This window comes from Anopheles funestus, chromosome 2RL (assembly GCF_943734845.2).
Source record: "Anopheles funestus chromosome 2RL, idAnoFuneDA-416_04, whole genome shotgun sequence".
Taxonomy (NCBI): domain Eukaryota; kingdom Metazoa; phylum Arthropoda; class Insecta; order Diptera; family Culicidae; genus Anopheles; species Anopheles funestus.
In genome coordinates, this window is record NC_064598.1 from 79,467,734 (window position 1) to 79,480,566 (window position 12,833).

Genomic DNA, 12,833 nt, shown 5'->3' on the forward strand with positions numbered 1-12,833 from the left:
GATGGATGTTTTTGACGTTCTGCGAATTGATTCATTGTGATCTTTATTAATCTTTGGCATTCATCGAAAAGAAAGAGGAGGTCACGAATGAGGAAATTCTCACTGGATTATTGTTGAGCAGCAAGTCGATTCTGTGCTTTTACTGCAAGCACCAGAAACACGAACAGCTGGAATCGTGATCAGAAAAACCAAATTGAGTTAATTCCCGTGAAAACAAGTGACACAGTTCACGAAAACTACTGTCTGCCGATTACGTCCCATAGTAGGGAAACCCAAGCAAATCAACGGGGTAAAGGCATCATGTGAAATCATCATCATCAGACCTATTCTCTGACTGGCTGTACGCATCAAAACAACGGGCTAGAGCAGGTGTGCAATGTTTTAGTTTTGTCATATCATCATCGCCTCTGTGCCGCTATTGTGTGTCATTGTTTCCGTGTGCAAAAGTTTAGAAAAGTGGAAAATTGCAAAAATAGTTGGGTTTCTTTCATCAACGCACACTTGCTCCCCGATGGGAGGCACAACACTCGTGAGCTAGCTTGCTACGGTTCAGCTATATGAAAATGATTTTGTATGTGCGAACACCACCCGTGAAGCTATAGCTATTTGTGTAATTTCTATCATAGCAAACTCTTGCAGGTGTCCTCGTGATCAGTTTTAAGGAAAAATGAATTAATTTCTACCAGAAACGGAAGCATCCGTGAGATTGATAATTACATCAATGGTGAAAATGATAGTGATAATGAAATCGTAAAAAAGTTTACTGCGTACCGATGAACGTGCGCGTGTGTGTGTGTATCACGAAAACAGCTATCAAAATATTTGCCCGATAATACAACCCCGGGGATGATTCAACCAATTCCTATACAGCCCCATACGTGTTGATAATTTGTACGGAAACGTTTTAATTTTATGTCACTGTTTCATGCAAGGTGGTGGTGGTGGGGGTTATGTTAGAGAAAGTCTGCTGGCATCCGCAGACACAACACACCGTCGTGTCGTAGTATCGGGCTTATGTAAGCCAGCATTTCTTGCTATTATTGAGATTCCGTCGTCGGCCATTCCCTCGGTAGGATGATTTATCGTGGAAAATTACATGTCTGAAGTACGTCGTTTGAATAGTGCATTCATAAGCTGCTACTGCTCTTGTTAGTCATTGTGGTTAGCAACAGCTTTAGCAACCCGTTCGAGCCTTGCTATATTCCGTCAAGGCATACTACTTAATTGTGAGACTGTTGTTTGGCGTAGTTAGAATTGATTGGCAATCTTCTCCGCAATGCAACTATTGACCGCAGCACGGGGATGCGACCACTTAAGGCCATATTCCAGTCAGCAAACGAAATAGCGAGATAACGGAGCATGAAATCGAAACTCGCGAAACAATTATGATTGTGCGCGCCTACGCCAAATCGCGGCATGCAGTACGATTACAATAGTGGCCGGACATTTCTCAGTGGTGGTTATTTATTTTTCTTCTTTGTTTGTAGGTTGGACCATATTCGGTGAAAGCTAACGCAATAAACGGACGCACGAATTTGTGTGGGTGGTGGAATGTACACATTTTCGTACAACAGAACAAACGGTGAAAGTGCACGAAAATTCGACACCAAATTCACATAATTGCCGCTCGTGCGTTTTTGTGTGTTGTGTTGAGGAAAAATCAAAACACAACCTTACACTCGGCCAGTTAAAAGCGATAAGAGAAACCATCGGGTGGGGTGTTCGAGAAATGAAAATGAATTTCCAATTCTACATAAAGTCCGAAAATTTCCTCTCCCACGTTTGCTTCCACACAGTGAATTGTACAATTTGGAACGACGCGAAAGATGCACAGACAAAAGTACAAGATAAAACTCGTTATCAAACTCCTCACAGAGAAGACGGGAAGTGCGAAAACAATAAGCGCTACAAACGGCAAAAGCACACAGAGCACCCTCTTCCTACTGATAACTGAGAGGTTTTTGAATAGTCTGTCCGCGATTGTGATAACAACAAGGGGTTTGTGCTGGACACAGTAAGCTGCCTATCCGGCTAGTCGGAACGAACGTTGGTAGTGCTAGAATCATATGTGGGACGTGCCATATTTGTGCTTCCGTAGTTGCGATAATGATCGAAAATAGAACCAGATTACAATATTAAAATGAAAGTTTTGTGGTAGTAATTGTATTAGCAATCTTGCTAAATAAGGAAACCTGTCCATGCAGTACTTGGATATCGCTTGAAAACACTAATCCGGTGTGTCAACGGCTTATCAGGGCGATTGATTGCATCACATACAGTACTGTTTCAATATTTGTTAATGGTCACACTTACCAGGGTATTAATGCGTCAGGGCATTTAGATAACTGAAACGCTATTTGGTGAGGAAGAATCGTTCATGTTTTTTTTTTACATTTTTATTTGATTGTGCAAAGTTGGCTACAAGTACGGTTATACTGTTGTAAATATGGATACAACTAAATAAGATAACAAGGGCTACTGACGAAAATATTTTCTATTTTATTTCCATGTGTGACATGTGAAGGGGGACACTAAAACATCGTGTGTACAGATTTTACATACAGTAAAAAATCGTTTCTCGTCCATATGAAGCTATGTTAAAAGCAGCAAAAGAATTGCACCCAACTAAACGGAGACACTGGGCCGTTATATAGTCCATAGAAAGCGAAATCACCTGCTTAGATTACACCACGAAAATGAAACAGGTTACACTTAGTCCGGAAGCACGTTCTGCCCATTGGTCAAAGAAATGGGAAAATCGGAAAACACGTGGATTGCGTGCGTGGTACACACGCAAGCTCTAGCGCTCCCCATTTGTGCTGCCCTAGCTCCGGGAGGTTGTCGCCAGGAATATTATTTCTAATTTTCTTTTTCCATTCATTCTCCGTAGGATCGTCCATAACGTATCCCGAGGGCAGAAAGTCGGTTTGTGGCGACACTAATAGTTTGTTCACTTGCTAAAGGACGGTGTAGGGTGTTCGATCCGTCGGCCCTGGTATAGGGGCCATATCCTTCTTCAAGCCTACCATTAAATCAACACGGCCGGCAGATGGACGACGGAACCATCCATCAGCTGATTGTGATAAGTATGTCCTAGCTGAGTAGTGATGGATTTTGATTATTTGTGGCTATTGTACGGTTTATTCATTAACGTTTGTCCTTTTTTATTTTGTTTCATCCTTCCAGTCGAGCACGCCTCCTTCCGGAGCAATGGTTTCCTTAAGCCCAACCCCTACGTCGAGTTCTCGATCGATGGCAAAACTTCACGCAAGACAGATATCATCAAAAACACCAACACACCGAAATGGAACGAACGGTTCACGAGTATCGTGTCGCCCGGATCAGTATTGCACTTCCGCGTCCTCGACCATTCCAGCTTCCGCAAAGATTCCCTGCTCGGTCAGCAGACGGTTGAGTTGGCCGGCATTTTGCGGCACTACAATGGTGTGCTGGAATTGCTCGAGCTCAACATGGATCTGCTGATTGATGGGACAGGTTCGTCGAAAACAAGCGAACCCCGGCAGCCGGTGAAGGCGGGCGAATTAGTCGTCGTGCTTGATGGGTTAAAGATCGATATGCGTAATTTGGGTACAGGTGGAACGGGCGCTATGCGTAGCAGTGAGGGCGCAAGCAGCAACAGCAGTATGGTCAACGGGAATGGGGTAAGTGACCTTGGTTTAATATCAATACCAATATAATTTAATGGTCAAGTATTTAGTATGTCTAGTAGAAGACAGGATTGAAACAGTTTTTATTACATATTACAAACATTCTCTTTAAACATAAGATTTTTTTTTATTGTTTTACGTAATAGATTGGTACAAAATGTGCCCTTTGTTGTTGATTTAACATTCACAAGAGAACGCAGTTAATACCTAAAGCAATACCCATTCCTTAGTATGGATGTGTTGTATAATTTAACTATAGAAAATCGTTCCATTCGGCGTGCGCTTTATAATAATAATGCATTCTTGTTTAAAAGTACGCACACTCACATGGTCGATGAGTCAGTCGTTGTTAACTGTATCGATTTTTTGGCCCGTTTTGCGGGTGGTATTGATTTATATTTTCCTAACGCGTATGTCATTTGTCTTCTTTCCCTACCATTTCCATACCAATGACCTTGCCATGGGTAACGTTATGCACAAAACATAACATCGCATCACAGCAGCTGACGGTTGGTTCCACGGATTTGGCGCAGAACGGTGCACACTATCACACGCTCCGGAGCAGCATACTAAACGGTGGCATTAGGGCGCGAATGCGCTTACGTGGCACCGGCACCAGTACATCACAGCAGCTGCAACCGGCCCAAACCTCCTCCGGTAGTGGTATCATGAATCATGCATTAGTTCCGTCATCTTCCTCCTCTGCTTCATCAACGCCCGCAACCGTACATCAGTCGCAACATTCGCCCGCTTCCCACGTTAGCCAAAGCAACAACAGCACGAGTAATAACGCAGCGTCGTCATCTGATTGTGTGCCGTCGTTTAACGAGTTCAGTATAGCGGCTGGATCGTACGGAATGGGTAACGGTGTGATGACGGCCGGATCGTCTCCGAACGGTGGCAACTCCTCGATGTCCGCTGGTGGAGCGGCTTCTTCGTCGACGGGTGCTATTCGAAGAAGTGGCATTAACTGGGATCAGCAGAATGTATCACCGGTAGCGTCATCGATGGGATCCCATACCCGTCTGGGGCCCGTTTATTCGAATTCCTCGCAAGAAGGACTCATCAACGGTGTTCCGGCTGGTGGCCATACGAGTACCGCGTTGCTTCCAGTAGCCGGAGGAAGTCCTGGTGGTGTAAATGGTGCCGCGGCCGCTATACCGATGCCGATGGGGGGAAGCTTAACTGATCAGCAAATCATTCTGCAACACCAGCAACAGCAGCAGCAAAATCCAATTGACGACGAGCCACTGCCGGCAGGTTGGGAGATGCGTGTGGATAAATTCGGTCGGCGGTATTACGTCGATCATAACACTCGCTCGACGTACTGGGAAAAACCGCAGCCCTTACCGGCCGGCTGGGAACAGCGGCGTGATCCGCGTGGACGTGTGTACTACGTGGATCATAACACGCGCACCACCACTTGGCAGCGGCCGAACAGCGAGAGGCTAATGCACTTCCAGCACTGGCAGGGTCAACGGCAACACATCATCTCGCAAGGCAATCAGCGGTTCCTGTACCCGCAGCACGCCCAACAATCGAACTCGATCTCGGTAGCACACGAAGAAGACGATGGGCTGGGTCCGCTACCGGACGGATGGGAAAAGCGCGTCCAGCCGGACAATCGGGTGTACTTTGTGAACCACAAAAACCGCACCACCCAGTGGGAGGATCCACGGACGCAGGGTCAGGAGGTGAGCATGCTAGCGGAAGGTCCATTACCGCCCGGCTGGGAAATTCGCTACACGGCCAACGGTGAACGGTTCTTCGTGGATCACAATAATCGTAAAACCACGTTCGAAGATCCACGGCCCGGCGCACCAAAGGGAGCGAAGGGTGTGTACGGTGTGCCGAAAGCGTACGAACGATCCTTCCGCTGGAAGCTCAGCCAGTTCCGGTACCTGTGCCAGAGCAATGCGCTCGCATCGCACATAAAAATAACGCTAACGCGCCAAACACTGTTTGAGGATTCGTATCACCAGATTATGCGATTGCCTGCGTACGAGTTGAGACGCCGATTGTACATTATCTTCCGCGGCGAAGAAGGTCTCGATTATGGCGGTGTGTCACGGGAGTGGTTTTTCCTGCTGTCGCACGAAGTGCTCAACCCGATGTACTGTCTGTTCGAGTACGCGAACAAGAACAACTACAGTCTGCAAATTAATCCGGCCAGCTACGTGAATCCGGATCACCTGCAGTACTTCAAATTTATTGGACGTTTCATCGCAATGGCCCTGTACCACGGACGGTTCATCTATTCCGGCTTCACGATGCCGTTCTACAAGCGCATGCTGAACAAGAAGCTAACGACCAAAGACATCGAAACGATCGATCCGGAGTTTTACAACTCGCTGATTTGGGTGCGGGACAACAATATCGACGAGTGTGGGTTGGAGCTGTGGTTTAGCGTTGATTTCGAGGTGCTTGGACAGATCATTCACCACGAGCTGAAGGATAACGGCGACAAGGAGCGCGTGACGGAGGAGAACAAGGAAGAATACATCTCGCTCATGACCGAGTGGCGTATGACGAGGTGAGTAGAGTTTGATAAAATATGTTAAAGGAAGTGTAAATTTCCTTCTTCTTTTGTGGCACTACAACCTTCAGAGGTCTGAGTCTGCCTTTCCTTGACATTAGTTACCCGTCGTAGTAAGATAGTCCTGAGTGCCTTAGTGCTTATATCTACGAATTAAATCATTCTTTCTAGGGGTATCGAGGAGCAGACAAAAACGTTCCTGGACGGGTTTAACGAAGTGGTACCGTTGGAGTGGCTGAAATACTTTGACGAGCGTGAACTGGAGCTGATGCTGTGCGGAATGCAAGAGATCGATGTGGACGATTGGCAACGCAATTCAATTTATCGGCACTATAACCGAAACAGCAAACAGGTCGTTTGGTTCTGGCAGGTAGGCAACAATAATTGAATGTTTTGTCGGAGAACGTTTACTAACAATAGCCCATGTGTTTCTACTATCTACAGTTTGTACGTGAAACTGACAACGAGAAACGTGCCCGTTTGTTGCAATTCGTAACCGGCACTTGTCGCGTACCGGTCGGTGGTTTCGCGGAGCTGATGGGTTCAAACGGTCCGCAACGCTTCTGTATCGAGAAGGTCGGCAAGGACACGTGGTTGCCACGATCGCACACCTGTTTCAATCGGTTGGATCTGCCACCGTACAAGAGCTACGATCAGCTGGTGGAGAAACTGAACTATGCGATCGAAGAGACTGAAGGTTTCGGGCAGGAGTAAAAATAGGATAAAGCATGGATAAAATGACCGAAAGGTATGGGGGTAAGGGGGGTGGGGCGGGAAAACGTAAATCAAATGTGATCATTTTATGGGATATAGTCGTTCTTAGAAAATGTGGGAAGTCGGGAACTATAGGAATGATAAAATGGAAGTATTTTGTATAGTACTGTGTGTGCGTGTATCTATGAATGTATATGATAACGAGTTGCAGCATACTCAAACAGAGAGCTCGTGTATGTTGGGTTTAAATATCATACGGATTGTATGAAATTATGGTTTTAGACGTTGCCCTCCGGTGTATTGTGTACTAATGGACAATAGAGCTCAATTGTGCTTTGTGCTACAACCAGGAATTGGGCTGTAAAACAACAGTAATAATTCAGCTGAAGTATGTTCGCATACACCAATCATTCCCGTGCGATCTTCGTCTGTACAAACTGTTATGTAAAGTACGAAAGCAATATTTTCTACCCACAACCATGGCCTGCATTACATAGAATGAGTTGGTTTTGCTATGTTTTTACGAAAAGAAATAAAAAGAAGGATTTATTTATTTGTTTCACCGTTGTGCACACATGTTATGCGTCGTGTATGATACGAGACGTTTGTGAAATTTATTTTTCATTTCGTTCAATACAATTGCGATGATGTGTGTAATTAAAAGTGGAAAACTTTTAGAGAATAATAGGAAACAATGGTAAAAAAAACAACGTTGTTAGAAGCAAAGATATACAAAATTTACTACAAAAAAAAACGACAGCAATTTGTGGGGCCACAAGGTGTTAAGCTTGTACTATAATTTCTGTAGAGTTGTCATTAATGAACATTATCAGCATACACTGCATCTGCTCCTTATTGCTAACGATTACCGGCTGTTTTAATGAAAAAGATGAAGATGGAGTGAATAGATGTGCTTAGGGGCGATAAGTAAATGTAAAACCGATAAAGAACATCCTAAAAAGTATAAAGATACAATCGTCATACAGTAGGGATCATAATAATTATTATTGGTGAACTCCCGTAAACAAATACGTATCACATGCCCCGTACTGATACGTAGCGGATTGTACGCATTGCAGTGAACATATAACATCCAGTAGTACATATTGTATTGTAAAAACGAATCGGCAAACGGTTATAGATTGTTTTAAACAATGACGATAAAGATAAAATAAATACATATATATATATTAACACAGTGGTTCTAGTATATCGAGGGTACAGTAGGATAATATAAGTACATTAACAAGTACGAGATACAATAGCGAGAACGGGGCGCGTTATTGCACGTTATGAAAAGTGTACAGAACAATAAATAAGGGATCCAATGAAAAGAGAAAAAATAAAATCATACAAACTAGAGGAATAGAAAATATCACTAAACACAGACAAAACAACAGAGCAAAACAAAAAGTATTGCTTGCACATGAAAAGGGGAAAAAATGTTACAATTGCGGTCTTTTGAGATGCGCCAACATGGTTCCAAATATTTTTCGTAAATGGCGCGCAATTGCTGCACGGTTTTCTTATGCAAAAAAAAAACAAAAAATATTAATTTTATTATAATGCAAAGAAAATCCCTGAAATGTTATCTCTGCATTCGCATCAAACTGTGTTAGTTCATTGGTGCTAAGATATGATTGACTTTATAACTCTATTTTAAAACGCGTAAATTGCATCGATTGTTGCAAAACATCCTGTCAGTGAATGATGGTTTTGTTACAAAAAAGCAAATTGTACAGCTCCGGTGTAGAAGGAACAGTAAAATGAAAAAGCTAATGTGTAATTCGTAAGAAATATGTTTCAGAAACAAAGAAAAACGCTAGTAATATGCGCAAAGGCAAGCAAAGGTATCATGAATTGTACTGCAAACATAACTGTAGCTGTAAATGATGATGCTTGGACCGAGGTAAGCAAAGAGTGGAAAATAAAGACATATTTCAAATGGAGATGCGGGAATTATGTAGCTGTTTGGGAAAGAAATAGAGTACCATATGATGCCAATCGTGTTCCGTATAGAACTTTGCTGTTCGGTGTCATTTTCATGACGTGACCTTAACCGAATCGGCTTAACCAAACAGATCACCTGTTGTGCGAGCTGGTGGCGATGTCATCTTTACAAGAGGCAAAGGAACCAATCACAACCATCAGTCTTGAATGGATCAGTTGGAATAGTTTATTCACTATTATAATACTACTTGCCGATGAAGAAGACACGGGAGTACACACTTTTATACTGTATTCTGTTGCAAGCAAATAGGTTTTAGGTGAGTTAAGGTTTTATATCTTGCCAGTTATCTCAGAGTACATGCTATTGAAAGCTGTATCATTCTGGTTGTATGATTGGGCAATGAAACGGGAAGTTGTTATTGCCGGCTGGGCTCGAAGATTTATAAAATGCATATACCGACTTTGAAATATTGTCGGGATTGTTTAAAAAAAAATAGTACAATACGTTGTATAAGAAATGGTTAAACATTACGATAGGTTGTTTCTGTTAAAGAGTTATGCATCCATTTTCACAGGAGTTTTCTTTTTTAGTATATGGTTTTTGCGTCATTTGGTATGTTCGGTTTTGGTGTGGTTTGTTGTACAGCTTCCTAACGACAAAAACAACAAACACGAAACAAAAACAAAAAACAGAACGTACAGGTTTCCGTGCCACCTTCTCTGGATTCCCTCTGGTTTATCTCATCAGGCCAAAGTATTTATTTTTGTTAAGTTTTAAAAGTAAACCGCCTAAGTATTGTAAAGTATTCGTAATAAAATTCGAACCAACCAATGGGGTTCAGTTTTAGCTACATAAACCAAACAAGAAAACCTTTTACAAGGATGCTTTTAAAAACTACACATTGCACACACACGCACACACAATTACACTGTCGGCTAGATTTAAGCCGGAACTGCAGCACTACCATCTCTGATCCCAACTCATACCTTCCTTCGTGATGTGCGTTTGCTCGTATTTTCCCTTATCATTTCAGTCGTCTGTGTTTTTTCCCCCGATCCTCTTTCAACGCTATGCCACCATCCTTAACACAAACAAAATTTGCTTTGTTCTTGCAAAATAAGTAACTATCTAAATAGTATCCACAATTTTACAATGCCCGTACTGTAATATTATTCGACATCATCTAACAGCCATGAACGATACTTTTTGTATGAATGAAGCCAACAGAGCACTGTGTATGTATATTAGTTCGACGTACACTTGTTTGAAAGAACTTTCAAAACGAACACGATCAATTAACAGGCTTTACACAATGGTTATATGAGTTTTATCCTACCAAAAGTATCGTACCTGTGTTAGTTCGTGCCAAAGAATAAACCGTAAACCGAAAGTGTTCCATTTCGAATGAATGAAAACGGTTAGTGTCCAAAAGTAGGCCTACTATCTAGAGCTGTTCCAATAAGCTTGCTTGCCCTGTAGTCCCTGTACTCTCCTACCTTCGTTTAATGCTATCCGACACGCGATGGAATCCAGTGTAGTCTCCCCGGTACCAGAGCGTTTCAGTCACCATCAGCTACGGAACTTATCGTACATCCTAACGAACTTAGCATAATCGTGCATCAAAATGACGCACGTAGCAGTAATATTAATGGTGGTAATAGTAATAATAATTGTTAAAATCATATTCGTACTAATCATAATCACAATTAACGCTTTACACTTATCAAAACCGTGGCTCACAACTGCCGATCGCGTCTGATGGCTGCTGCTGCTAAACGGTGTAAAATAATATCACAAACTCAATCCGTTTCCGGTATCATCGTTGCAAGCGGATACCGGTGGATGACGAGGCGCACCGAGGTGCGTTGGCAACAGCTTTCATAAAGCGATCGATGGTACAATCGGTGCAGAACAAGTTTGCCAACAGGTTCGTCTATTTGCGTGAGGAACCAGCATGGGAAACGTAATACTAAAACTCCAACGGGTAGATCGTACGCAAGTGTCAGTCTGATGGATGACGACTTTAGCGAAGGGATACACGCTGCTTTGTGTTAGCAGGACCAAAATAAAGGACATAGCTAGGGAAGAAATTAAACAGGTTAAGAAATGGGAAGTACAGATGCAGCACAGCACGGCGAAAACGGAAAGATCGTAGGAAGAAAGATCGGTGCGCACGATGATCGAACGATCATGGATCGTTCTTAGCGTCTTACACTGATACAGGTAGAGATGGGAAAAGAGATCGTGGCAACAGTCGGCACAATTATGGGTCATTACGTGACGATCACGAATGGAACTGGTACTAATTCTATGACAATATATGTTGCCATTGCTACTACACTCAGAATAGGGATAAATGTACGATTCGCTGCTGCTTGACCGTAAACTCCATTCTCCTGCAGTCGGTTCCCAGCAGAGCAGCGCATCATTACGATCGGTTTGCGACGCGTGAAGTCACCAGAGGTTCTTCGGCAGCACGTAACCATTGTAGTTCAGCCCAAACTTGCCATCCAGCGCTAACAGTGCACCGGTTGGCATATCGTGTCCCTCCAGTTCTCCACCTCCACCGTCCTTTTTCATGCCAAATGTTTCCTCACCGGATCCCATCTTTTTCCCAGCCTCATCGTACGTGGTGACCGTTTCCTTTTGCCCATCTTTCGTGGACAAGGTGACGGTTGTTTGGGTGTTACCTTGAGAATCACGCACCGTGCGGCGTGTTTCATACGACTGGAAAGAAAATGTTGTAGAAGAAAAAAAAACACATTCAGCAGCAAGCTCTGGGACAATCCGGACAATTGAACACATATTTTACCCCATCCGGACGACGAATCGTTTGCGAAATGATGCTTTGGCCAAACATGCGCGGTCCCTGGAATGCGCCCTCAAACAATCCCCCTTCGGGGAAACGTTGCTGCAGTCCACTGTTCCGTCTCATCGGTTTGGAGATGCCGGTTCCGCCCGGTAGATGTTTCTGGTCGGTGATACCGTGGATTAGATCCATCACCTTCTCATCGTCTGTTAGCTTGCGCCGTTCTGCAGTAGTATCGCTGATTTCTTTCTTGTTCGTGCGTTTCTTCGGCATAAGTTCCTTTAGATCCGGGGATATACGCTGCAGCAGTGAGTGCAGTTGATCAGCATAAATCCTAATAAGCATGGAGTAGAGTTTTTGTTGGAGTTTAATAATAAATACCTCAACAGCGCTAAGCGATTCACTTACTCTCCATCCAGATCGGTATCTTGACGCTTTACATCCTTGCCAGTTTCAGGTTCCTCAAAGCCGGGCTTTAGAAAATCTTGCTTCAAATCATGATCGAACATTTTAGCATTATCTGTTTGGTGGAATAAAGTTTAGTAAAACAAGATTAGCGCATGCATTACGAATTGTTATCTGCTTCCTTACCGTCATACTCTTCCAGCGATTTCCACATCTCCTGCATCTGCTGCTCGAAGTACTTTTGCATTTCGATCGGATTGGTGAAAATTTGCACACCGTAAATTTTCCGATTATCAAACAGCTCGTCATCGCTGTCGTCCTCCTCTACCCAGATCGGCTTGCGAAACTCGTCCTTGAGTGTTGTTTTTTTCTTTCTAAATGTGTGTGTGTGTGTTACAAAAGTTGTGAAACAGAAAACAGAGCATATATGAAAATACTTCTTTTTTCTAAAACATGGACAGGCGCATTCGCCCTGTTTGCCAATAAAATGAAAACCGGTGCAATGCAAGAAGGAGTTTACAGTATTGTATAGAATAGAGCTGCCCCTGAAAACTACCTACCTGTTATCATCATCATCATCCTTCCGGCCGTCTAAGCCCATAAACTTTTTTAACAGGTCCATCTTTACGACGCAAATTTTGATGCCTTTTAAAGGACACGGGTTCAAACAAAAAAAAACTGCCAACACAGAGGGCAAGAGCAGTAGGCGGCTCTATGTTCAGCTGACTCTGCTAGTTTGTTTTGATGCTT

The 12,833-nt window shown here is 43.3% G+C and overlaps 2 protein-coding genes across 5 annotated transcripts; one reads left to right on the plus strand and one right to left on the minus strand.

Annotated features, from left to right (window-relative positions):
- The first annotated feature begins 15 nt into the window (after positions 1–15).
- On the plus strand, positions 16–8,867 carry LOC125762659 (E3 ubiquitin-protein ligase Su(dx)-like). Of its 4 annotated transcripts, none has more exons than XM_049425036.1 (6): positions 16–369; positions 2,891–3,086; positions 3,187–3,662; positions 4,172–6,201; positions 6,376–6,574; positions 6,649–8,867. In XM_049425036.1, exons 2-6 carry the CDS (start codon positions 3,050–3,052, stop codon positions 6,916–6,918), a joined length of 3,012 nt encoding a protein of 1,003 aa, XP_049280993.1. In that variant the 5' UTR covers positions 16–369; positions 2,891–3,049; the 3' UTR covers positions 6,919–8,867. The 4 variants fall into 4 exon arrangements, with proteins under 4 accessions (XP_049280993.1, XP_049280990.1, XP_049280992.1 ...); XM_049425033.1 differs by having other exon boundaries at positions 18–369; positions 4,169–6,201; XM_049425035.1 differs by having other exon boundaries at positions 18–289; positions 4,169–6,201.
- A 2,166-nt stretch (positions 8,868–11,033) lies between these two features.
- On the minus strand, positions 11,034–12,785 carry LOC125762671 (uncharacterized). Its single transcript, XM_049425051.1, has 5 exons — positions 12,644–12,785; positions 12,270–12,457; positions 12,087–12,198; positions 11,682–12,012; positions 11,034–11,596 (listed from the first exon to the last, which is right to left on the minus strand). The coding sequence occupies exons 1-5, from the start codon at positions 12,703–12,705 to the stop codon at positions 11,324–11,326; spliced, it is 966 nt and encodes a 321-aa protein (XP_049281008.1). The 5' UTR covers positions 12,706–12,785; the 3' UTR covers positions 11,034–11,323.
- Positions 12,786–12,833: the final 48 nt, after the last annotated feature.

Coding starts and splice junctions, on each gene's coding strand:
- LOC125762659 (XM_049425033.1), top strand. CDS start 3,050: ATGGACGACGGAACCATCCATCAGCTGATTGTGATAA. Junction 3,087..3,186: donor CCATCAGCTGATTGTGATAA/GTATGTCCTAGC, acceptor TCATCCTTCCAG/TCGAGCACGCCTCCTTCCGG. Junction 6,202..6,375: donor ACCGAGTGGCGTATGACGAG/GTGAGTAGAGTT, acceptor CATTCTTTCTAG/GGGTATCGAGGAGCAGACAA.
- LOC125762671 (XM_049425051.1), bottom strand. CDS start 12,705: ATGGACCTGTTAAAAAAGTTTATGGGCTTAGACGGCCGGAAGGATGAT. Junction 12,199..12,269: donor ATCGCTGGAAGAGTATGACG/GTAAGGAAGCAG, acceptor TCCACCAAACAG/ATAATGCTAAAATGTTCGAT. Junction 11,597..11,681: donor CGATTCGTCGTCCGGATGGG/GTAAAATATGTG, acceptor TTTTCTTTCCAG/TCGTATGAAACACGCCGCAC.